At 39.2% G+C, this 25357-nt stretch overlaps 1 protein-coding gene across 6 annotated transcripts; it reads right to left on the reverse strand.

The window, feature by feature from the left end:
* Nucleotides 1-1469: 1469 nt before the first annotated feature.
* On the reverse strand, nt 1470-25357 carry LOC115627543. 6 transcript variants are annotated; one of them, XM_030523256.1, is made up of 8 exons: nt 25188-25357; nt 16363-16391; nt 16167-16295; nt 6533-6625; nt 4070-5226; nt 3920-4006; nt 3609-3774; nt 1470-3550 (listed from the first exon to the last, which is right to left on the reverse strand). In XM_030523256.1, the coding sequence occupies exons 4-8, from the start codon at nt 6606-6608 to the stop codon at nt 1686-1688; spliced, it is 3351 nt and encodes a 1116-aa protein (XP_030379116.1). In that variant the 5' UTR covers nt 6609-6625; nt 16167-16295; nt 16363-16391; nt 25188-25357; the 3' UTR covers nt 1470-1685. The 6 variants fall into 6 exon arrangements, with proteins under 6 accessions (XP_030379116.1, XP_030379114.1, XP_030379112.1 ...); XM_030523254.1 differs by having other exon boundaries at nt 16363-16478; XM_030523252.1 differs by having other exon boundaries at nt 16363-16520.

The following is a 25357-nucleotide window of genomic DNA, read 5'->3' on the forward strand; positions in this document are numbered from 1 at the left end:
TTAATTCCTGTTAATGACACATTGGACTGAAGTTTCAACTTATTGCAAGGGTCCACGATCATGGCTCATCTGGCTTTCACATCAAGGTACGAATATTATGCAATCCCTTCTGGGGCCTATTTTAATGTCCAACTGCCCAAAACAAGATTTCGGATCTCGTTCCTCTGCAACTTGGAAAAAACAATAGGGAAGGTTGAGCAAAGGCGACTATGAAATACCCTGTACCAAATAAAATCTTCCTTAGCTATATTGTATGGTAATAAAAGGAAGAAACACAAGGCAATTTAATTAATCGATTTGGATGAAATTGGAAATAGAAGTACAGCATTATGTGCTCAAAGTTTAGCTTATAGTGTTTGTGAAGGAGGGAAATTAAAAAGCTTGTGTTACCTAGGGACTAAGAGATTCTTTAAGCCAAGTTTTATTAATTTTTGTTCAGAAGTGTTTCGATATCTAAGTGCTCATACAGACAGACGGCGGACGAGCATGGCCTAATCGAGATGTCCAGTTTAGGCTTATCAAGAATTTTTATATACTTCCGGTACTGATTATAAACACAACAAAACAGCAAAGGGGCTTTAACAAACTTCACATCAACAGCAAAGGATAAAATTAGTGTTTTAAAACCATATATGTATCTACAAGTAGGAAGAGCAAAAGTAGATGCAATTCTACAAAAATAAAGCTAAAGACTCTTTTGCAATCAAATTGAAGGTGTTTCAGAAACAATGAGGCTTAGAAGGATTACTTCAAACATTCAATTCTAGCTAAGAATTGCCCGGTCAACATCAAATACATTGAAGCATACCTTTAAAACTTTATCGGCATTCTAAAGTTATTCACATGATCTTCCTATCAGCAGGGATGGCAGCGCTTACATTAGGACACCGGAAATGTCATACTCAGCTGGAATCTTAACAAACACCACAGAAGTAAGAGCCTGCGGTTGATGCTCCTGCAATCTCGACGACCCTTCCCAAAACTCATGCAATATTTTACAAAACTCACAATCTGTTGAGGGAGTCTGGATAAGATAGGACCATCTTTTTGGGAACAGCACTTAATTAATTTGGGCGCTTAAGTTATGGCACATTATACATTACATTCACGACGAATGACGAATGGACGTGTTACCCGTCCAAGGGCCGGCTCCGAACAATGCAGAGCCATATATAGCCTAGTCTCTCAGGACTACGCCGACAGACTCCGTAGCCGATATACTGCAAATAATTTGAGCTTTAATAGCGATGGACTTACGCTGACAGGTAAGAATACTTATAAGTTGCTATTTGGGTTCCGTTCCATATAGATATATATAGTAAGGAAAGTGCTTAGCTGGCGATGCACAATCCCTACTTGCCTCCCGATACCTCCCACCAAGTTTTGTCTGTGCCAACGAAGACAAAAGAAAGAGGGTTTAACTAGATCCTCAGTAGCAAATAAAAGGATATAAATGAAAAAAAAATATATTTCATTTTTTCTTATTTATTTTGTACAGAAATTGTGTTACTTTCATAGAAGTACGCATAATCCGGTGTTTATGATATTTAACATTAACTAGACATGGAAGACAAGTTCGTCATCAAATTTCACTGAAGTAAATATTGACATGATTGGGTTTATTGAGAGTTCTTATAGACGAGTCACAATATGTTTCCAGTCCACAGAGTTATTTGTGCTTTTTTCTACTTTTTGTATGAGTTCGTATTGCAGTTGTCCTGTAGCTGTGATGCATACGATAATAAATTGATTGGAAGCGGAGCAGCAATATCAGTGCAAAGTAAATCCAACGGGCTGCTTGGGATACCGGAAACGTTGGCTTCTCGATTGACGGTATCACTTGGTGGTGCATCCAATATATCATTGTTTTTACAACCATAATTTGCATGTACAGCCGGAGGTAGCATTATGTTGTTGCTACCAGGATCCAAATGAACAGACGGTAGGAATGAATTGTTTTCACTCGTCTTAAGTGTTGGATACATTTCCGGGGATAGCGTTTTTTTTGCATTTCCACTCAAATTTCTCTTATTGTTATTATTAAGATTCGGAGTCATGGTGGGAATAATATTACCATCGACTAGAACTCTGGGATTAACCATCACATTGGTGTTCAAATTATTCGGCACAGTATTGTCCATGTCATCGGCTAACATTTTTGCTACACAAAGGACACTAGATGCTAAAATATTGGCGGATGAGTTGCCTTGGAAGCCGTTCTCAGATAATGATGGGGCTGAGGCTTCAAGCGCACTGCCACTAAAGTTTCTTTCTGGATCCCTATCTATGTCGACGGTCAGCATTTTCGCCGCAGAGCTGAGTAGCATACCCTCGTGATCATCACTCTCAAATCTTAGTGCTGAGCGGCTGTCTTGGCTTGTGCTTCCATTCTTTTTGTTCTTTCCAGTGGTGGGACGCACATCAGATGTCTCATAGGGCTTTAGACCTGCACTCAAGGTTTTATTCCTCGGATTAGCCATGGTATTTGTGAGAGTATTCGACGTAAGATTTGTTATCGATTTTGTTATGGGATATTCGACTCTTGGACTTGAATCTCCATTGCTATTGTCCGCTTTAGAACCGATTATGAAGTTCGATGTACGACTTTTTCGCAAATTTGCCGAAGCTCTAGTATTAGTGGAGCGAGTGCCACAAATATGATCCAAAGTGGCGTTCTTTTTTAAGCTATTCACTCTTGAAGGAGTAGCATTCCCTTTTGTGGGGCTAGCTTTGCGATCCTTAGCGTGGCGACTCTTATGGACTTTAGAAGAGCGTTCGCTCTTGCAAGGTGTTTGCAAGAGTTCACTTTTATTTGAATTATGGTCTTTGTTCCGGGAAGAATCCATATGGGATAAGGCACGTCTATCTCTGTCTCGGGAAGCATTGTCTCTCGACTCATTTAGTTTACCACTTTTCCCACTTGTAATGGGCAGCCTTATAGCATCAATATCTGTAGTGTCACTGCTGCTTGAATTATTTTTTTTAATGGACGGCTTTATAGCTATGTTTGGAGCCTTTGTTATATTTGATTCTGATGTGTTATTCTTGATCTGTTTCGTATTATGGCTGTCGCTGCTGTTCAGGGTGGTGCTCAAGTCTGTGCTGGCAGTGTCTCTGCTGCGATCCAATTGAGTTGCCTGCTCACTACCGATTTGGGGCACTGACGTGGAATTTGTAATGATCTCCTCGATGTCTCCGAAGGTTTTCTCATTGCCGTCCATCGTTGACTTTAATGGCAGTTGAGCTTCGGACAGCAACCTCGGCTCCACCTGCAGCGTAGGAAGCTGCGGAAACTGTAGTGGTAGCGGCAGCAGTGATTGCTGAAATGGTTGGAACGCTTGTCCTGGATGCACCGGTGGCTGTGTATTAGTCTTCATTTTATTGCGATGACTTGGACGTCCACTGCCAATGGGCCCAAAGCGACAGGGCATTGGGGCATTGTAGTTGAATCCGAAACCGTAACGTGGACCACTGGGTCCTGGACCAGCACTCCCATTGGGAATTGGTTCAGGGAAGCGTAAAGGTCCGCCTAACGGATGCAGTGGCACAGCTATGTGTTGGGATATTTTGGTTATAAGATCTAAGATACGCATCATGAGAGAACTTACGTATGGTGCGAGCCCACCATCCTCCAAAAGGTTGAGGCGGCGGCGGCGGAGCTATGCGAGGACCTATATCATAGATCGTTGCCGGACGGGCTGCTGACCCCAAAGGCTGCATGCAATAGCAACGAAATTCGGTCTGTGTGCTGCCGTCGGACATTTCAGGACGTTCCTGTGGGAAGAACTTTTAAGCATTTTTAAACCCATCTTATATCCAATTGCATACTATATATATTTGTATACCCTGCATGCGAAATATGAAAGACAACAAACACGGGAGCAAATATGCGGTGTACTACATGGTTTTATTTACTCACATTAATGCGCGCTAGATCCTCTGGAGTGAGGCTCTGTGGATGATGAGCCGGTAGCTCCCAATTATCCAGCCAGGGTCGAGGAATGTTCTGGAAATGAGTCCGACACATGTCAGGCATTGGCCGATTAGTCGAAATAGACGCCACACTTACGGCTGGCATAAACAGGCTTGGATGCAAAGGCGGCGCATTCAATATAGCCGAAGTATAGGCGGCTATCTGTGAGGCTGTCAGGTTGGCGAAGCCCCCCCTCAGCAACGGCAGGAGCATGTCGTTGGCGCGTATCACTAAATTACGCAGCGTTCCCAAGTACTCGTCACGCGCAATGCCACAGAAATCGAGGTCAGTGCCAAAATCGTCTAGAGGAGGATAGTGCTGATGATTTGGTTCGTCCTGTTGTGCGACTTCTGACAGTCCTGATCCCTCCATAGAAAGCAACTGATTCCTGTTGTTTCTGTTGCTATAGCTAGACCACTGGTCCAATGGTGGGACTGGAAGACGTTGGATCTCATTGAGGTCCTCCATCCATGCATTACGATCACGCTCCTGCTCAAGATCCAATTCACGCTCACTGTCGCGCACGCGATCGCGTTCGCATTCGGACTCACGTTCACGCTCACGTTGAATGTCTAGCTGAAATTCTCGCCAGGATTCACGCCAAGCTTCGCGCAGGGACTCGCCCTGAAGGGTCACACCACGATTTGCAGAGCCGCCGGTCGGCGTAGACGGTGCCCTAAGATTCATTCCCAGCCCAAAGCTATTCTGATTTGGTTCATTGTTGTCCAAACCAAACAAACTGGGTGTTGGCGAACTGTGTTGGCCAATATTATAATCGAATTCCCGATTACACGATCGCGCGCTTGCTGTTTGCACGGGCGGCTCCTGTGCGCTCGAACGCGAGGTTGTGCCATAGTTGGAGCCCATGGGATAAAAAACAGGTGCATATGGGGACATGCGCACGGTACTGTGCACGGATACAGGCACACGACTTCCGCTCAATTGCGCAGTGCTGGAAGCGCCGCCAAGCGGTATTTCCGATTTGGGGGTATGCGGTTGTATTGGGTGTTGTAGCTGTGTTTGCGCTTGAAGTCGTCCTTGAAGCTGCTGAACTTGTGTTTGTTGCTGCTGCAGCAGTCCCGAATAGGTTGCCAAAGGTGCTGCTACTGGCCACAGCTGAGTGGCCGGTGCTGGTGATGGTGATGGTCCAACCACCGATGTCTGTGGTTGCTGTTGCAAGCCTAAATTATTAGGCGGCATGGCCGTAAATGCATTGTTTTCCACTATTCCCTGTGGATACTCTGGTTGATAATCTGGGAATGGTCGAGGATGTAGGCACAATTTAAATATCATAGATATGCCTCTTCAATAATACTACTTATTTACTATGAAGTTCATGTAATGTATAGTTTCTATACGAATGTTGTTTGTTTATACGCTGTAGTCGAAGTGTGTGAAGAAATCTGAGTTCATGCAGAGACTCTATGTTATAAATATACGGCCAGAATATAATGTAATAGATAATCATTAAAGACTTGACACTTTTTTATATAGTGACCATAGCAGGAATTTTTAGAATGGTATGAACAAACGTTTTGTGGCTGTACCTAGACCAATGGTGTAATTACGATATGGTTACCATCACATAAAGAAATAAATCACCAGATTGTGGAAATTCAAAATGCAGTTCTTTACTGTGCTTTTAATTCAAGCGGAAAGAAGTGAGTCCTTAGGTTGGTTTTTAATGATCAGATCCCAATGAACCGAAGGAATTTTCCCACCCCACAAAAAATTGGTATTCTTATAATTATTATTATTTTTGGAGTACTTTTTGATTCTTAATCGAACTTCAATCCTCATATCTCTAGGACTGTAAATAAGGCTTCGGGTGTTCCTGGATTCATTTAAGGTTGGTCCAAAGAATTTAATGACCCTTATACAATTAAGCTTCTATACACTTTACTGATAGGTCATATCCTTGAATGCGTTTGGTGAGCGCACCAAAGAGCATCAGGAACGTATGACGGTTGCTCTACGTATTCTAGCAGCACTAACAATCCGTAAAACTGTTTGTTGTGTAGTTTTTCTCCAAGGGCTGAGTATTGCAGAAGAAGACTCAAAGACAAAAAATTATTTCCCATTTATTTTCTCCACTACTCTATACAGAACCATCTTTCTCTATCCACTCTATAAAAACTGTTCTTTAAAATTAGTTCCGGGAAATATGAACGACTGGCAAATAAATTTTCTCCCACCGGCTGCCTTCCAATGTTTCTCATTAGGCAATTAGAATTAAGTTTTTTCTTTCTGCCTATTTTTTGTTACCTTTTTTAACGTGCTAGGTCTGTTAATGTCTTCGATCGCCTTCGGCTATGAATCGGTGTACAGCTGGTCGGATGGCAAATAAAATCCTCCCAATAGGTCGGAGGCGTTAACGGACATCAGTGTATATTGTGTAGTGTATATTCGAGGATTTCTCATCGTGTAAGTTGTAATTATATATACTTATGTACATACACTTATGTGCATACACATATATTTTGTTGATTAAATAAAAAAATTGAATAAATAAGTGATTATTATTAATTTTATTAACATCATTATTATTTGGATACTTACGGCCATTAGGTATGCGTCCGGCTGCCATCAGACAAGCCCAGTGTGGCGAGGAGGATCCAATAGTTGGATCGTTCATCTTGATAACGTCAGTGGCTGAAAAAGATCATTGAAGTTGGATACTTAATTTTTTGTTTCAAATTACACATTTTGATGTTTTGTTTGAAAATTAATATAGAGGTGCCTGATATCGACTTTGTTCATAAGTGTGTGTATGTGGGACGTGTCTGGTTCGCTTTAAACAGCTTGCAGCCTTTTCTCAAACGTGCTTGGCATTATGAGCACTATACCCATGTACGTAGTACGCGTACTGGCCATATCTCCCCCCAACGCCTTTAAAATCTTGCCAGCTCATGTAAGACAAACAGAACTCGCATCCCGCCTTCGAGTATCGCAGCATAGGGCCAAGCATTTTTGCAATTATTTCAAATATTTTTCAACACGACTTTTTATGCTGTTAGCTGTGAAATGCGACGTGCCTGAAATGGAAGGCGATACGAGGAGCAGCTCTACAGGAAGTAGCCCTTTACAGTAAGCCCCCCATACGACAACAGCAACTGTTAAAATATATATGACTAAGTGTTCAAGCCAAGTTTTGATGCATATTTTGAAAACATAGCTGACAATGTTAATTACTATATATACGGAACTCATTCAGTTTAATTTTCCGATGAAGTTAATAATTCAGCATTTCTGTTAATTTTATAAAGCTAATCGGTCAATTGACCTGTCTCATAGTTCTTAGTTCCCAAAGGCAGTAGAAATACACACTGATCTCCGCCCTTTCTTCCGCAGTCTACAGTTAACAAGAAAGGAATGCCTGAGTCGAGCGGGCTCAACTCTTAAATACCCTGTACCCCACAAAAAAGGAAAAAACATTTTTTAAAAATGTTGAATTAATTTTTAAAAAAAATAATAAATTAAATTTTAAATAAAAATACATTACACAATTTGACTCAAAAATTTCAAGAATTATAGGAGCTATGGAAAATCATTAATAGTGGAGGAGTGGGAGAAAAAAAACAAATTTGATCTGCCTGGGGCTTAGGGTAACCTCGATGTCAAGTTTGGTTATTCTAGCCCTTGTACTTGCTGAGGTCCTTGCGCTCATACAGACAGACGGAGAGACCAACGAATGGACAGACGGACATGGCTACATCTACTCGTCCAGTCATACTGTAAATATGTATGTGCCGATCAATAACATAGGCGTCTGTCAAGCCTCCTTCAGTGCGTTACATACTAAACCAGTATGTGCGTTTCCCGTTTGGGTACAGGGTAAATAATTTTTCCAAGCTTGCATTCGATGGGCAATGCCTTACATCACAGCCCACGGACTTCAAGCGCTTAATGCCAATCTTCAATTGCAGCTTTTACTGTATTTCGTTAAGTTATGATCCCTGCTCGCCCCGAAGAAATATTTTGTGCATTTTATTTTGCGCATATTTTTTCCGTACAGGGTTGGCGCGAAATTAGCGTGCAAGTGGCTGCTCTGTGCCAAATAAAAAATAAAAAAAAGGCGCTTGCATGAGATAAACTTTAAATAAAACATACACATAGCCCACTCCCATACCCACATACTCGTACAGTGTACGGGTATACATATATATATGCATGTTCGCTCAAACAAATGTCGAATGTCGACAGACGCAACGAGACCGCAATTCAAACAAAATCCTTTAGGGCTTTTGACTTTTAACTCATCCGTTTAACGAGTGCTCATGTTCGTGAGCAGCAGCACCGGCAGCAGCGACGATGGCGATGGCAACAAAAACAGCACCCTGGACACCTACACATACGCACACACAAGACAACTTCTGGCACGTCGTTTGCTTTGCAAGTAAGGGCGAGAAGGAGAGAAGGGGGAAAAACTCATACAAACAAAAAGGGAGCGAAGGAGCAAAAACAAAACACAAAACGTTTTAAAATTTTTATGAGTTTCGCTATGGCGCTTGTACTGTGATTGCTTTTGCTTTTGAGTCGCTCACGCCCTGCATAATCCGCATCCGATCCGATCCGAGTCTCAATCCGAATCCGCCAATACCAAATCGATTGATGACGATGGCAAGCCCATTGCCAATTGCCACTCTAGCCGCCACGCATAATAAACAAGTTTTTGCTTCCTTTGCTCTTTTGTGTTTCTTGTTCTTCTTTTATTTGGCTTTGTCGAAGGCGAGGCGTCGAAAGCCATTAAATATGCAATAAAGTTATGCATAGGCAAAGGATGCCTCAGCCTCAGGCCCGGCTTCCTAGTCAAGTTGCTTAGACAAGTGATTTCGACATTTATTAACTGGAATACACTTGTCAAGCATACGCCCTGCAAGACGCCCCAAAAAGTATGCTTCGTTTAATAAATTGAGCGTTTTGCGCAATTTATGCGCCTGATTTGACGTTAATGTGGCTTAAACAGACCGCCAACACACAGCACACCACACCACACACAACAGACACACTTTCTCGCTCAAATAAATTGCAAATGCATGCCTAAGTAAGTCTTCTCTGTGTGTATGTTTATTTCCAAGTTCCCTTCAAACATCGCCTTAACGCTTGCTATGCCCTGCGACTAAAAAGTACACAAGTAGAGGCATATTAGCTGCTTCGAAATGTTTGTACCACAAATAAGAATAAGACTGTCAACTATTTTCAATGAAATTATATCTAAGACAACGTGGTTTCGCTTCAGTGCATGAAAGAGACATTAGAAGGAGAAGTACTGTTGCATGATTTCTCATTACCTTATGTAGAATTGTGATTGTTCGTTAACTCTTTAGTTTAATGTCATAAGGATCAATCCCAAACACGTCAACTGACATCTCAATTATTATAATTAATATAAATCGGACTAAAAATATAGAAGAGAAAACTTTAAAATCAAAATATATATAGTCGAGCCATAATGTCTGGTTGTTTCTAGTACCATTTTTAATCAAAGTATATACTTAATAAGATTTTGTAAAGCACAAATGGTGCCTCATCACTTGCTATAACCCGTTGCCGAAGAGTGAAAGGGTATACTAGAAAGTCTAGAAAGTGTTATTATGGACACCGCGAAGTATTGAACCATAACAGAGCTTGGGGCACAAATCTTTATATATAGATTTGTCTTATTCAAGCACATAAGCCATATATAGTCTCATTATTTTATATAGCTGTCATAGCACTGATTGGTGCATAATGACTTTTTTGATTATGAAGAAGAATAAAATGTTATGCTTATATTATTATGCTTATAATCTGTAGCTTTATCGGAATTGGTTAACCGTCTCATGTAGCTTCCACAGGCAACCATTTTTTCCTATTTGTTTTTAAATTAAACCTCTTATCATACGAATATCCTGAGAATTATTTATGTTATGAATAATAGCCCCGACATACATAAATAATAATGCTATAAAAAAAGTTACAAAATGAAAAGAAAAACTAATTTATACTTATTAATAATAAGTATAACCTAATTGTCTTAAAGTAGATAAAGCAATCATTTTTTTTCAATCAAATTCAAAATTAGCCCCTATAAATATTGCTAAACCTAATAAATATTAAAATTGGCTTAAAAAAAGAATTTCTTAATAAACTATATAATCAAATCAAATTGTAAGATTCCTGACCGCAATAAACTGGTTTCTTATGCTTCTTTCCTGTTTTCTTCATTGATATTTTTTGATTATTGTTATTACTTTATTTAGATTTTAAATGTGTTAATCTACGTGTATTAATAAGCTACTTGGAAATTAAAAATATCTTTTAAATGCAAGCAAATTGTCTTAAATTGGCATTAGTTGTAAGAAAATAATATAGTCGGAGGCCATTTTTAAAAGATGACTAATGATTATAGAAAAAAAAGCCCCGCAATAAATAGCTTCTTAAAGAGTATTCAGTAGTCTCTCAACACCAATAGACTATAACGTTTCTTACTAGTTATTTATAACAACATCTGTCGCTCATATGCGTACGTGGTTTGTGTGCTTATGTGTGTGTGTGTGTGTGCGTGTGTCGATGCGGGAGGCGTTAACATACATGTACGCACACGTCATTAATCATTTTAACAGCGCGCACATTTCCGCACTCCTTTGGAAAAGCATGGGCTTTACCTGCTTGAGCGCATTTCCTGCCGGCTTTTATGTGCAAACTTAGCGAATATAGCGCATAAAAACGCGAATAAAATGCCGTTTCCCACAACAAAAAATCTACTGAATAGCCCCATTAAAGTTTGGCGTCCCATTGCGCCTCCCCCCATCCCACTCGCTAATCAAAGTCGCAGTTGGCAAAGAGTTGCGGAGTGGAGAGGCGGAGACAGACACTGGCTCAGAGGAGGGGTGGAGATGGAGTGGAAACAAAGACAATAATTCACATATCCGAGCTAATAAATTAGAGACGCACGCAGCGCATCAAAGGATAACTTTTTCACTCTATTTAATGTCACTGCCACAGCACACAACAAGCACACAACAAGCACAGGACAGGACAGGACACCACACACATGTGTGTGCGCATTAACCTGCGCAAATAATCAACTGTAAATATTTTATTATATGAAACGGTCACAAAACTTTGCGCAGCTCCCAAAGCAGGAGCAGATATTTAAGGAATGTTGTCTCAGTTGTGGCGCATTTCAGCTCATCTGTGTTGGGTGGGTGTTGTGTTTATTTGTAACAAAAATTTAAGAAAGGCCAGCTTCAAAATTGAGGCAAACTGTCATTTTGTCCAGAAGGACGACTCCCTTCAACAACACATCTCGCTCGCTTAGATATAAGCTAAGCTATGGCCATTTGTGGGCATTAGACGCCGAGCCCATGGGCAACAAATGATGTCGCCTAATGTGGGAGCTTACGATAAGAAACCAACAAATAGAAATGAATGTCAATGGATAATCAAAATAAATACCCTGCAGCCTGGGCGACGAAACCAAAACAGGAAAGGAGAAAAGAATAAAAGCAAAAACCATGACAAATATAAATGAGACCCCAGTCGGGATTTCTTTTCACATTTGTAGGCAATTAGATTCTCTCAGCAAAAATTCACATACATGTTTCCATGTACACTATATAATATTGTTCTGTTTAGATTCTAGAGGCCAAATGTGTATTCTAATCACATAGTCTATATCTATACTAATATTATAAAGAGAAATATGTGATTGTTTGTTTGTTTATTTGAATTTAATAGGCTCCGAAACTACTGGACCAATATAAAGGATCCTTTCACTGTTGGGAAGCTACACTATCCCCGGGTAAAAATAGGGATCCTTACTAAAACGCCAATAAATTACCTAAAAAGTTCCTGAACAAAATCATCCTCGAAACATTATGTCGCTTTGAATATTAAAACAATATTATTTAAAAGTCCCCGACTATATAATAAATCACAAATCGATCGACACCGTGACTAATATCGAAGACACAGTCCATTATCCATATTGATTGATTGATGGTCTGAGATTCCAATTTTTTCTCACTTTTTTTCCTTTTAAAATTAGCTTTTAAGTAATTCTAAGCTTTTTCTATTGACGCCTCTGACCACACTTGGCTGTGAGACGGGGCACAGCTAGCCGTAGGGCAAAAAAATATTCCCCCCACCGGGTCGGAAGCGGTAATTAGATATTATTATAATTGTAATTCTCCTTCTTAGGCTTTTCTAGCTTATAAGATGTTTTTATAATTTTTATATAGGATACCGATGATGCCAACTGATCTGCCAATCCCATCTAAACGGCTTTAATTTCCAGTAAAAATATCATTCTCGTTAACTATTAAAAAGTCTAAAAGCCAAACATTAGATTTAGAAGGGATCGACATACGAAAGGAATGTTTTACTCATGGCCAACTGTGCGTTCGCCTATCGCTGGTCGGAGCTCCTCAAAATCAATTTATTTATTTATTGTTACCTCAAAATAATATAACATCAAATATCGTTTACAGAGACGATCTGACACAATAAAGAACCAAACAAAAAATTTTAAAAGAACAACAAAAAATCATTTAAATAATAGTATCCAAACTATAGTACATACAAGTATGTATGTATAATAATTTTAGAAACTCATAGCAAAAAATGTGGGTATTATAAAATTTATAACTTTAGAAATTGTTGTTAAATACCCGTACAAAGCAGGGGCGGTACGCTAATAAATCTAAAATATGAAATCAAATAATGTGAGGACCATGGAAAGGCTGATTGATAGTTTCCAAAATCCAAATTGACTTAAATTTAAAATATCCCCTAAATAATAAGTATAATAATAGAGACTACCTGTATACGAAACTTCATATAAGATATGAATGTGTAATATGTAATTTAGTATCCTGATTACTTCGACTGAATCCTTGTATCCTTGCGATGATGCCAACCCATATCAGGGAAGTTCGCTTGTCAGTGTCTCCCAGCGGCAAGCAAGGATTTTGGGGCCATAAATTAATTTGCCTACAGCCAGCTTTCATGCAAATGCTAAATGAACCGAAATGGCCTGTGCAAGGGCCCATACACACACACAAACACAATGAGTAGTCCTTGAAGATTAATTAATCTTGTGCCACATGCTGCTGGTGCCACAAGCAACCGTCGACGAGCGAAAGAGCGCAAGAGCGGTATAGTGGTCTACTGACCACTGTCCATGCTTTTTGCATAGCAACCAACGGTGCCGCTTACGGGTTTTTAAGCTAATGACACAAAACGCAAAAAAGGATGCGAATGTGAGGATGCGAGGATGCGTTGCAGCATGTGTACGTGTGTATGCGTGAATGCGTGTGTTGCTCTCCATGTTTTCATGTGTGTGTGCTTGGGTGTTTGTGTGTGCGAGAGGGCTTCTCGGGGTTAATTTCGCAGACCGCCCTGACCGCTTTGACCGCCACGGTCTCGACTCTCGACGCTGGACCGCCATTGAGCTTATCTTTTGCCTTTTGAAGAAATAATTAATGACCTCGTTTTTGCCACTGTGGCACGCAGCTGAACGTTGCCCGCTATCAGCCTGCTGCGTGTGTCCACTGGGCCACTGCGGCCATTAAAAATCGTTTATTTCGATTTGATTTAATCCAAAATAGATTGCACAGCCGCTGCCAGGAAGAGTCTCTGTATGTCTGTCCGTCCAACACTCTCAGAGCCCAATGCCGAGTCCGTGGCCGACGACGAGGACGAGGACGAGGCCGAAGCCATGGCCAATTCATGCACTCAATTTGCGAATGCAACGAAGCGACGATGACGGCGACCCTCGGTGCAGTGGCATTTATAAATTTCATTGGTTAATCCTTATTTTCGCATTAAGCGAGCGGCGAGCGCACCGAGCAATCCAGAAGCTACACTAGCTGTTATAAGTATGTATTCTGGCAGATCCGAATTATTATTCCAATACGATTATGTAAAGCATATTATTCCATTCTGTATGCACCCAGTGCCCGTTTAAATGAACAAATTTGTTTGTTTTGTTTTTAAGTGAAACTTCTTATATGAAGGAATGCTGGATGGGCAACCTTTTCGGTAACGAAACCAATGACACGATAACTGGCGAGCATAAATGAACAGCAAATATACAAAATAGTGGAGAATCTAAGTGATTAAAGTGAATTTAATTGGGATCCTAACGGGCCATTCGGAAATGTAAGCCAACTGCATTTCAAATTAAATCAAAAATCAGCATTCATGAACCTAACGGTACAATCTTAAATGTAAACACCAACTTAGTGTTCTCTAAATGTTCATATTTCACAACGCTCCTAATGTAAAATAAAGTCATAATCGTTAGCAGTTAATTTGCCTTCTTATTTTTATTATTTATAGTATTTATGTATGTTAAGACCTGGTAGGTCTTAATTTTTAAGAGTCGCCAATCCATGGGGTTTTTTGCCAGGGGTTTTCAAAGAATTTTTACAAGAGTATATTAGGTTCGCGCGAGCTGAAAAATGTAACAGGCAGAAGGAGGCGTATCAGACCCCACAAAGTATATACAGTATATATTCTTGATCAGCATGACAATACGAGTCGATCTAGCCCTGTCTGTCTGTCTGTCCGTATGAACACCTGGATCTCAGAGACTATAACAGCTAGAGACACCAAATTTTTCACAAAGATGTGTGATCATGTGTGTACGCTATAGGAGTTTGTTTTATTTTTTTGATTCCCCCCCTCCCACTTCCACCCTATGGTGGTTTTCCCGATTTTCCATTCATATAATCGCCTATATCTCAAATTTTAGTCCCAGATGCCTTACTTGAATACTCAGAAAGTGTTTATTTTGGAATTTCCTTCCCTCCTCTCCATCCCCGGCAATCACTGATTTTCCATAACTCCTGTATTTCTTGGAATTTTTCATTGAAATTCGAAACCTACTACCAGTTAGTAATTATAAGCATGTCAAGTTTCATAACGATAGGCCTATTTAAAAGGAAATTATAGCCATATATGTACATACGACCAAGCACTGCCCGCAGCTGTTGTTGTTGTTACTGCTTTGCACAGGCATACGAGACATACACAGACACAGACAAACACACACATACACGCATAGAAACGCATAGTTATTTTGTACAGAGTATTTCAAAGTCGGGATACCTGTCTTTAGCTTCTCAACTTGTTTTAATTTAAAATAGAAATCTGGATCGGCAACCACTGGTGACGATAGAATTTCTAGATATTTTGCAGCTGGTTTTAAAGCGGTGTTTCAAGCCATTTTCTTACGGTTTTCTATATATTTTTATTGGGGTTTCTAGACATTTTCTGGCGGATTTTTAGAAGATTTTGTAATATTTCTCTAATTACTTATAATTGTTTTTCTAGCGGGTTTTCTAGCTATTTATAGGAATTTTTAAGCTATTTTCTAGCGCTTTTTAAAATCGATAACCGAAAGCGATCACCTTTTCTTACCATGCTTTTCAAGCCAAATGTACAGTAATTATAAACGCTCTGATCTAAAAAAAAGAACTCAAACTTAATCATTCCAATAAAATCATTGAGTTTCACTTCTTTCGCGTATACCCCTGATACACACATTATTTTTAAAATTCCAAGTGTCTAACGGGGAGATGGTCAAATGGAAATGGCTAGTAAGAATGGATAGTAAGAGTAATAGTCAAAATACTTTTTCCCCTAATGTCCTGTGCGCGTCTCTATGCAAATGCATATTCCGGCACTGCAATCGCCTGGCCAGTGCCTTCACCCTCATGTCTGGAATTGTCGGTCTGCCCGTCCGTCTGCTGGCCAGTCTGTCTGCGTAGCTGTACGCTCGTCCTTCTGTTTGGTGTTGGCAATTAAACTAATCGCGCGCCGGGCTTAAAACGCGATTTGCGGTGCCGATTGCCATTGTGATTTGCGCAAATTTATTTTTGGACGGGCCATTGCCTCAGAGCATGGTGAGAGGAGGGGAGAGGGGCTTTCACACACACACACACACAAGCACACCCACACGCATCCCCAATATTTCTTTCTAATGTCGCTTAAACGCGCTACATTCGGTGTTGTTGTTTATATTTGCATTTCCACTGGTCATGTTTGTTTAATTCACGCCCGTCCGGAATTTGCGGCCGTTTGGCGGTTTCTGCGGCCTGGCCGCCTAATGCAAATGTTTAGTTTTTTGGTGTACGCCGCATCAGGCTCCCCCCAATCCGTTTTCCAACAACACTTTTTAAGAGGGTTATAGAACGATACTCACATTTTCAATACGCGGCTTAGATCCATGGATGGCTCTAGCAGAGCTCTATAATTTTATGGAGCTCTTGACTGTAGCTTTTGAACTGAAATTTCTTGCTGGTTCAAGTTTTCTGATATTATTTGTTCAACGCTGTTGAAGATGGGAAAATATTAAACTTCGCAGCACTTGGCATGGCTGATCGTTGTACTTGACTAACCTTTCTTGATTAAAAGTGTCTTGCTGTCCCTGCACAGCTCCGATTTCCAAAAACAAACAAAAGATTTGTTGAATAAAAAAAAAAATGAAAGCTCCAGCTCCAGAATTTGTTGTGCACTGATAAAATGTTGTTTGAAACTATGGCATGTGAATCGAAGCCTGCTAGGAAACGATTCTCAATTATTTAACTCTATTTCTAAATTAACACTTTTGTAAAACCTTTCCTGAAGGCTAAGTCTGACAAAAGCAGGCGTGGCAGACCAACAACTACAAACAATACTCTTATATACTTTTCTTTTGGTCTTGCTTCACTTTATTTTAAAGTTTCATTGAAATCGGTGCGTTTTCAAGTAAACATATTACATTCGTATTACTACCGGCTTCAATTCGACTCTCTGTTCCGTAGAAAATAAATAATACATGCCAGCCCTTGGCAATAATTTCTTGGAAAACGCAAAATAGTACCAAGTTTCTGAAAACTTGAACTTATTCAAGCTCCTTAGAGCTACGGTCCGGTCTATTATGCATTTTGCAGCTGAGATGTGGGGGCAGACGTATTCTGAAGAAGTCGAACAAGAAAACGGTAAGGTTAGTGAAGAGCACCCCCAAATTATGCAATTCACATTAAAACGGGCTTTTCGTTTATACCAAAGAATAAAAAATAAAAAACATCAAATCTTGAAGATGCAAACTAAACTAATGTTTCAGGAATATCCCTAATCTGTAAAGCACGTACTGATAGATACAATTTTAGCACCTTCAGGAGAATGCACTTAATCAGAAGCAAGCAAAAGACCCCTTGGTATCAAATTGGACTGGACTTATAACCCTGCACAAAAATATAATATATACAGCAAGAACATATTTTAATGAATAAAATAGACATTAAATAGGCGCCACCGGGTCGGATGCGTTAATTAGATATTATTGTAATTTGATTAGATTTCTCCCTCTTAGGCTTTTCTAGCTTATAAGATGCTTTTTATCATTTTTATATATGTCCTACAAGTATGTCGACAGTCAATGTTTGTTGACATAAATAAATAAATAAAAAAAAAAATTATGAATTAAGCTCTGCTAACCAATTACTTATCAGAACTTCACGGCCAACAATCTGGTAGCTGGGGAAGCCATAGGCAACCATTTAAATGCGATCGACAGACGGCTTAAGCCAAGTCCATAAGGATCAAAAACTGCTTCACTTTTGCTTTAAATATATACTTGTATTTTGGAAGTGTTTGTTAAATTTGTGGAGTTTTTATGAAAATTAAGTTCCTGCCAGTACAAAAACTCTTTTTTATTTATAAAGAATGGGAAGGTTGGGGATAGACTTGTATATCAGTGATGACAAGTTGGTTCCGCTTAGTGTGAAAATTCATTAATGATTGCCTAAGACTTAATTCAAATGTATGGAGTTTAACGAAATTAAGCAGCTTCAAATAACCAGTGCATTGTATTTTGATAGAATGTATGCATTCATCAAAATTCAGACTGAATACAAAAATGTACAAACAAGAGGGCTGGCAAACCACAAAGCAATTACAATTACTATTCGACCAATATTATGACCCGTTTAGCTGCCTGATTTGTAAATAGTACAGCATATATATAAAATGCTTGGTAAAGTGAAAGGCTCTGACTTTCGTCCATCAAAGTTAGAGCAGATAGTTTCTTTGGAAGCAAGAGAAGGCCACATGTTGAAAAGCCCAGGCCTACTACTACTCCTGAAATGTACAAGACTGGCCTATGGCTTACAGGACTTAAAGCCCTGAAACGGAGGTAATTCAGCGAATATTTATACAAATAATAATAATTGTGATGGATTTCAATCATAGATTTTAAGCAAATCGTAATGTGGGCTTTTCATTTGCAGATTTTCATTGTACATACTACACTCATATATCAAGTTTTTATTAATATTGATAAGTATTGATAATGTACTCATCATATAGCGTGTTTGAAGCACGTGATAGCTTTTATACCCTGCACCCGAAGAGTAAAGGGTATATTAGATTTATGCAAAGAATATAACAGGGAGAAGGAAGTATCTCCGACCACATTAAGCATATATACCATTTTTAAGCAGCCTGACTAGAGAAATCGATGTAGACATGCCGTCCGTCTGTTTCAATGAACCAAACCTTACATACTTAATTTATATATATTTCCCTATCAAAAAGTTATTAGCGAAACAATTTCATTCCAGTAAAAGTTCTCAATTTTGCTTCAACAGCGGAAGTTTGCTAAGACAAAGGGTATTTCACTGCCGGGCTTGCTCGACTGTAGCATTCTCCCTTGTAAGATCGTAAACGTAGTACTCGATTATTGTAGGAATTTGTTCGCCCAAGGGGAGTGTCGGGTTAAGGGGATACTTAAATACTTTATACACCGATCGAATGTTTTAGAAAAAGTGTCCGCCGATGAGAGTATCCGGATAAAAGAGTTGTCCATTAAAGGAGTTTTCCGGTATATGTTCTTGTTGCTATCGATGGACTAATGCAGCTGATACGCATTATCTGTTACATCAGTTACATTTGTACACTTCTCTTTGCCGGAACCGGCCAACATGGCTAAGCTGCATTGACATTCCATAGGCTGGATGAACAGGCGACTTCATTTGTAATACAAGGCTCGACACAACAGCAACGACAACATTTACAACAAGGCTAAGAGTAACATCAACAAGAATAAAGAATTTATATGTAAGTAAGAATATAACCAAACAAAAAAGGAGCAAAAGGAAAGCTTTGAAAATTTTCAACCACAAAACTGAAGGGAAAGAGAAATTCTTTTGATTAATGATGTCAACACTCCGGGTGGAGGACGACGGCGACGGCAGTGGCTGTGGCAGTGGCTGTGGCAGTGGATGTGGCGTTGGCAAGTGGCTTGTGCCAATTCCCCAGTTGGTCTTTAGGAAAAGTCAAAAGGGAGCGGCGACCACATCCATATCCATGACGGACAAATCCGTCAAGAATGCGTCAATTTAATTGCGCACGTGACGCGCGCGTCTATGAATACAATTGACGTTGCTAGCACTGTGGAAGTGGTAGGGGGATGGGGGAGGGGGAGTGGGTGGGGAAGGGCACGTGACATTTGAGGTTGACAGGCAAAGCGAGTGGCTCCAGAGTCGAGCGAGATGAGCTGAGATGAGTTGAAGCTTGAGCCTAAGCGGCGTAACAATTGCATTTTGTGGCTAATAACAGTAAAATGTGTGTACAGCCACAACAACAGCAACAACCTCAACTTGTTGTAGACTGATTTTTGCGAATTTCATTAAAGAAGATAAATGGTTGGCTATTAACAACAACAACAACAACAACAGTAGCAGCAGCAACTGTTGTGTATTTATGCAAAAATTCGTTATGGTTGCCAAACGGAAGCGGAAATCGAGCGCACACTTTGCAATTGTTGTTGCTGCTATTGTTGTTGTTGTTGTTGCAAGTGACATGATAAATTGCATGAAATTATTTCTCAGCAAGCGGCAGGCATAGACAGCGACAAACACTCGCTCTGAGGCATATTTGCGGCTTGTATCTGATGCCGCTTTTGTATCGTTCGCCTCGGCGGCGTATCTATGAAATGGCATACTTAAAAGTTAATTGTTGCGGTGGCGGCACACGCACAAAACTTTTACCAACAGCTACGAGTACGACTGACAACAACAGGACAAACAATGGAATGGGGATGGGGATGAGGTCTGGCAAATCACAAAGCAAATTTGGGCAGAACGCGTTTCTAACATTTAAACGAATTCGAAATTTATTCAAATTTAACAAAATGCGACATGTTGTAATTCTTCTCTTAGCGCACGGCCAACTGCCATATTCCAGCTATGCTAGGCTAACATCATGGGACAGAGAGAATTGCTATTCAGCTTTTGCAGAAAGTGTACTTATTTATAAATAAATGCATTTCTTTCGCATTTTCCAACGCAACTGCTAAAAAATCATGATATGTGCTCATCAATTTACAAGTTCTGCAAATGATTTCATTATTCATATGTAATTAATCTAATTAATACTTTACATTAGCCGATTTGTTGCATAATGAAACTTTCTCATGTACAATTTAATACATTTGGTTTGTTTAATTTTTTTTCTAAAGCAAGTGGGAGCTAAAATCTTCTAATCTTCATAAACTTAATCTGTAAGAACGGCATATTTTAACAATTTGTCTAGTTATGCTTATCATATACAAGTATCGACTATTCTTTTAGTTTGTTAGGTTTGTTATGTCACTCCCCAATTGTTGCTATAAATTGGCCCAAAGCTGGCCAAATGGCAACGTGTCTGAGGCATTAATAAACATTATTGTATAGGTTTTTTTGAGACTGTCTTATTTTCTAAGTTAAAATGATTTATTTATTTATTAAGTGTTCCTGTGTGATGTGAAATCGACATACGAACAGTAAGAACAAGCTATAGCTCAGTGGCCTTAAGCTACAATTTATAAATTATGAAACTATAACGTAATATTATTATATATCTTTATTGTAATAAAATATATTTTAATCGTCTATTATATAAATCTACTTAACCGATTTAAATCAAATTTCACATGTATCTGAAATTTGATTTAATATATGACATATGATAGTTTTTATCTCAATAGTTTAGATGGAGTTGGTTGATTCTTCATTATTATTATTTTATTTTATTTACTTTATTATTTCATCAATATGTTGTGGGACTGAGAAAAAATGCAGACGGGCTGACAAAACATTCAGACTGAAATTTGCAGCACAATTTGTAGATTTCTTAAAAAATAAAATAAAATAGTTAATCGTTCGTTGCTTAATGTAAACCTCATCAATATGAGGTTAAGACAAATTTAAACATTGTGGTGCTATATTTGCGTTGGGAAAACAAGTCAACACAAACATCAGATTTAAATCCAAGTCTGCGAATCATTTCCAAAATGTTGAATTTGACTTTATTTTAATTTTTACAGCATACTCCTAATTGAAATGAAAATCTGTTCTTATTACTGTAATTCTATGTTGCGAGAGTGTAAAATAACCGACACTGTAGAGAAAATCGAATTTTCCTTGCTGTTTGGCTTTCTCCAGCCGTATACGTATGAATCGTTCTTATCGGCGGTGTATTTGTTTGCTGCTTCTTGTTTTGTTTGCTTGCCAATTTCACAACTTTCAGATTTATCGCACAAAAGTCTGATGAATGAGAATGCGCTCCATTTCGGAGTTGCTGTTGTTGTTGTTTTGCTACAAGGCCGGAAATCGCAAACGCGAAGTGCGCCAGCTGTTGGCTGTTGAGCTGAGCCTGCCAAATTGGTCATTAACTGTTGTCGGCGCACAGACAGAGACACACTCACACACACACATAAGAGACACATACTCGTATGTACAGACGACAGACCCCTGGCAGCTGCAGTCCAACATTTTAATTTGGTCTGTCAACGGCAGACGCGTCGCAATGCGAGCCAACCACAGCAACAACAGCATATGCATCAAAACTGATTTGTGCAACACACACACACACACACAGACAGACACGCACATACACACACACACACACACACACGCACAGTAGTGAGGGCTTGCAATGAGATGTCCCCAACACTCGCCAGTTGTTGATTTCTAATTTCACGCGGCGCCGTGTGAAAATCAACACGGTTATGGCCATGGCCAAAACCAAAGGCAGAGCCCAATGCCCAATACCCAATGCCATTACCAATGCGTTGGTCATGACGATGGCAGTAGCCGCCCGCAGAAAAACGCAGCTAATGAAGCGCTTAGGCGTTTGTATGCACCGATATTCTGCCGTACCCCTCCATGGACTGAAATCAAACTTTTGATGCAATACGTGGTTGAAGCTCAACATCACTTTGATTTATCAAATTTTTAATCAACACACTGTGCTACTTATAGCGAAAAATGGAGCCGACATCAAATACTTTAATGCAGCCAGTTACTAACAAAAAAATTGTTATAAATCGGCATGCAAATTGGAAACTTTCTATTACATATATTCGTAATATGCATATGCATAATATGATTTAAAATTCAAAAACAAATTTCTTATTTAAATACATAAATTCTGTAAGAGACGGATCCGCACGAGTCCAACATTCCATTCTTGCTTTTTATTTGTTTCGTAATTATTTTTATTTTACTTGAATACACATTTTTGTTATTTTATACAAAATCTCCGATTAAAGACATCTATGTATATAATGTTTGAATATGTTCTCATCTAGCATTCGTTTAAACAAGAATAGGCGAACAGCAAGACCGCCACACCTGTTACCTGTTTTATCTCCTTTGACCTCCAATTAGCTCGAATTCATATTCAATTAGCCAATATACTTGTAGTACAAACTATGAATTGGTTTTCTCATGAAACCTGGTTACAGCCTGGTTAAATGTCCTTGTGGCAAAACTAAGAAATGCCGAAGATTTCTTAGGCCGGAGATTACTTAAGACATTAATGGAGTCTTTTGTACGTTTTAAATAGCAATGCATATTATTTAAAATGCTTTTAATAGTTTGGGACAAAATGCGCTCATCAAGTGATTATTTTATTGTACAAAAACAAACGCAGTCAGACGAATATAATTTTAGACACCCTAACCTAAAAGTATGCAACAACATTTTTTCAAAAAGGTCGCGCTTAAAATGCAACAAAATGGAAATATTTTCTTCAAGGCTCAAAAAATATTCTTCTGTATTTTGGGACTTTACTTATAAGTATTTTTAAAATATATAGATTGTAAGATATACCGTCGTATCAACTAAATGTCGAATTATGTTAATTAAGACCACAAGCGAAATTTAAAAGGCATAATATATACGTAAAACCGAAGATTGAGAAAAATTAAAACAAAAGAAGAAAAGAATTTCTATTTGAAAATATAAAATCATAATATTTATAGATCTGGTGACTGGAAAATTAATGGCATTTCACCTTTTTTAATGATGAAACCACGTGACGTTGAAAATGCTTCGAAACATGATCTAATTAAGAGAAGATTTACAGTAGAAAATAATGGGTTTAAAACCTTAATAGTTATTCAATTAATCATTTAGCTAAAATGTTAATGAACTTCGGGATCTTAAATTTGAATATGTTGAATTTTTATTTAGTTTACATTTTAGAAAACAATTGTCTAAACTTTTTCTTCTATGTTTAATATAAGAATACATGTTTACAAATATAGAAATAGCATAATTTTTGTCTAAACTAGAATAAATTTGTTAGAACTTGTAAAGGATAGTCATACGAAATTTTTTATCAAACCAACATTTTGTTTATTTATGGGAGAAAAAACGACACATCTATTTCATTTGGCTCTGGAGAAAATCCATTCTGGCGTTCATTTAGACAAGCAGACGGACAAATGCAGACTGTAACTATTAAATCATTTACAAGTATTTTTAGCTCCACGCTATCTTTTCCTTAATTAGCATGTCGAGAGCGGACCTTTAATCTGAAACTGAAGCGCCAACATATACGAGCATAATTAAGAAGAACCTTAAATTCGAAAGGAATTTGATCCAAATTCTAAGCAGCATGTGTGTCCTGATGGGTAAGTTCTTACGGTGAACAATTCAAAATGTAAATACAAGTATAAATGAACATTTCAGTTTGAGAGAGCTTGGGAGTGCGACTCTTGGCCTTTAATGGCTTCGCCGTGGCATAATGAAAAGGAAGCTGGCTCCGGCGCAGCAACTGCCAGGTATTGAGTGTGTCTGGGAAACGGGGATTGGAACAAAAGCACCTGGACGTCGACGTCGATGTCGACATCATCTTCATCTCTATCTGCGATGTAATGGCGCGTTGCAGTACGGAAAATTAAACAATAAGCCGAGGTGTATGTGTTGGCATGTGGATGGAAATGAAGAGGCTGAGTGGGTCACGAAAAGGACATGGAAGGAGCATGAAGATGAAGACGAAATTGGAATTGGAAGTCGAGTTGGGGATGTGGCCACAAGTGACAAACGAATGACAAACGTTTGTAACGCGCAGAAACAACACCAGCAACCGCCAAGACTCTCCCCTTTCCCTTTGCTATTCCCCGCCTCATACCTTTCCTCGCGCTCTCTCTCTCTCTCTCTTGCTGTTCCCCCCTCTCTCCCTGAGGGGGAACTCTAGCTCGCGGTTCGTCTGAAGTGACGCAAAAGTTTTTGCTTTTACGCATTCGTTTCGCTTTTGGGAGCCCAGCGCAGTCCTTGTCGACTGTCTATTGTTCCCAAAAGTGTTTTTATTTAGCTTTTGTTGCCTGCAACACCATCTCAACAGTAACAACAACAACAACATCAACAACAACAGCATCAACAAGCTTAGCAAGTTGCAAATACGCTGGAAATATGGCACAGACTCTACGTTACGTTTGTTTTATTATCTTTTATTACCGTCTCTTGCTTTGTCTTATTGCTTGTTGTTGCTTCTGTTGTTGTTGTTGTTGCTGTTGTCCTTTATATAAAGCCATTGTTGCCTGGGTTGGTGTTGGTGCTCCGTCCCTTGCAACGCGCTAAATTGGCCGTTAAGATGCTAAAGATGCGGATTTCGGTGATTTAGCAAGTTGGTCGCATTTATTCACCAAACTGGCCCCCATTGTTGTTGTTGTTGTTGCTGTTGTTGTTGGTATTCTTGCTGTTGCTGCTATTGTCTAGTTACCTATACCTTTTAAGCAGAAGTTGCCTGATGCCTAGACCCAAAAACTTGCGGCGGAAATCGCGCTAATTTCGGCACCTGCCTCAACTACTACCTCCCCCAAGCAACAGCAGCTGGTGGCCAGAGACTCAAGGATCTCCAGGACCCTGGAAACGATTCCGAGTCAGAGCTCTACTCATGCAATGCAACTTACCCCCTTCCCGTCAAGGCTAGTTAGTCATTTCGAATGCTTCGTGTGCGCCTCGCTTATACACAAGTACATATGTATAGTATAGTCGTATATACGAGTATGTCTGGACGCCAATTGTGGTCGATTGCAGTTAAGCTTTATTCGATTCACTTTGGATGGGAGAACTTAATTTA

This window comes from Scaptodrosophila lebanonensis, unplaced genomic scaffold, assembly GCF_003285725.1.
Source record: "Scaptodrosophila lebanonensis strain 11010-0011.00,11010-0021.00 unplaced genomic scaffold, SlebRS2 tig00000096-arrow-pilon, whole genome shotgun sequence".
Classification (NCBI taxonomy): domain Eukaryota; kingdom Metazoa; phylum Arthropoda; class Insecta; order Diptera; family Drosophilidae; genus Scaptodrosophila; species Scaptodrosophila lebanonensis.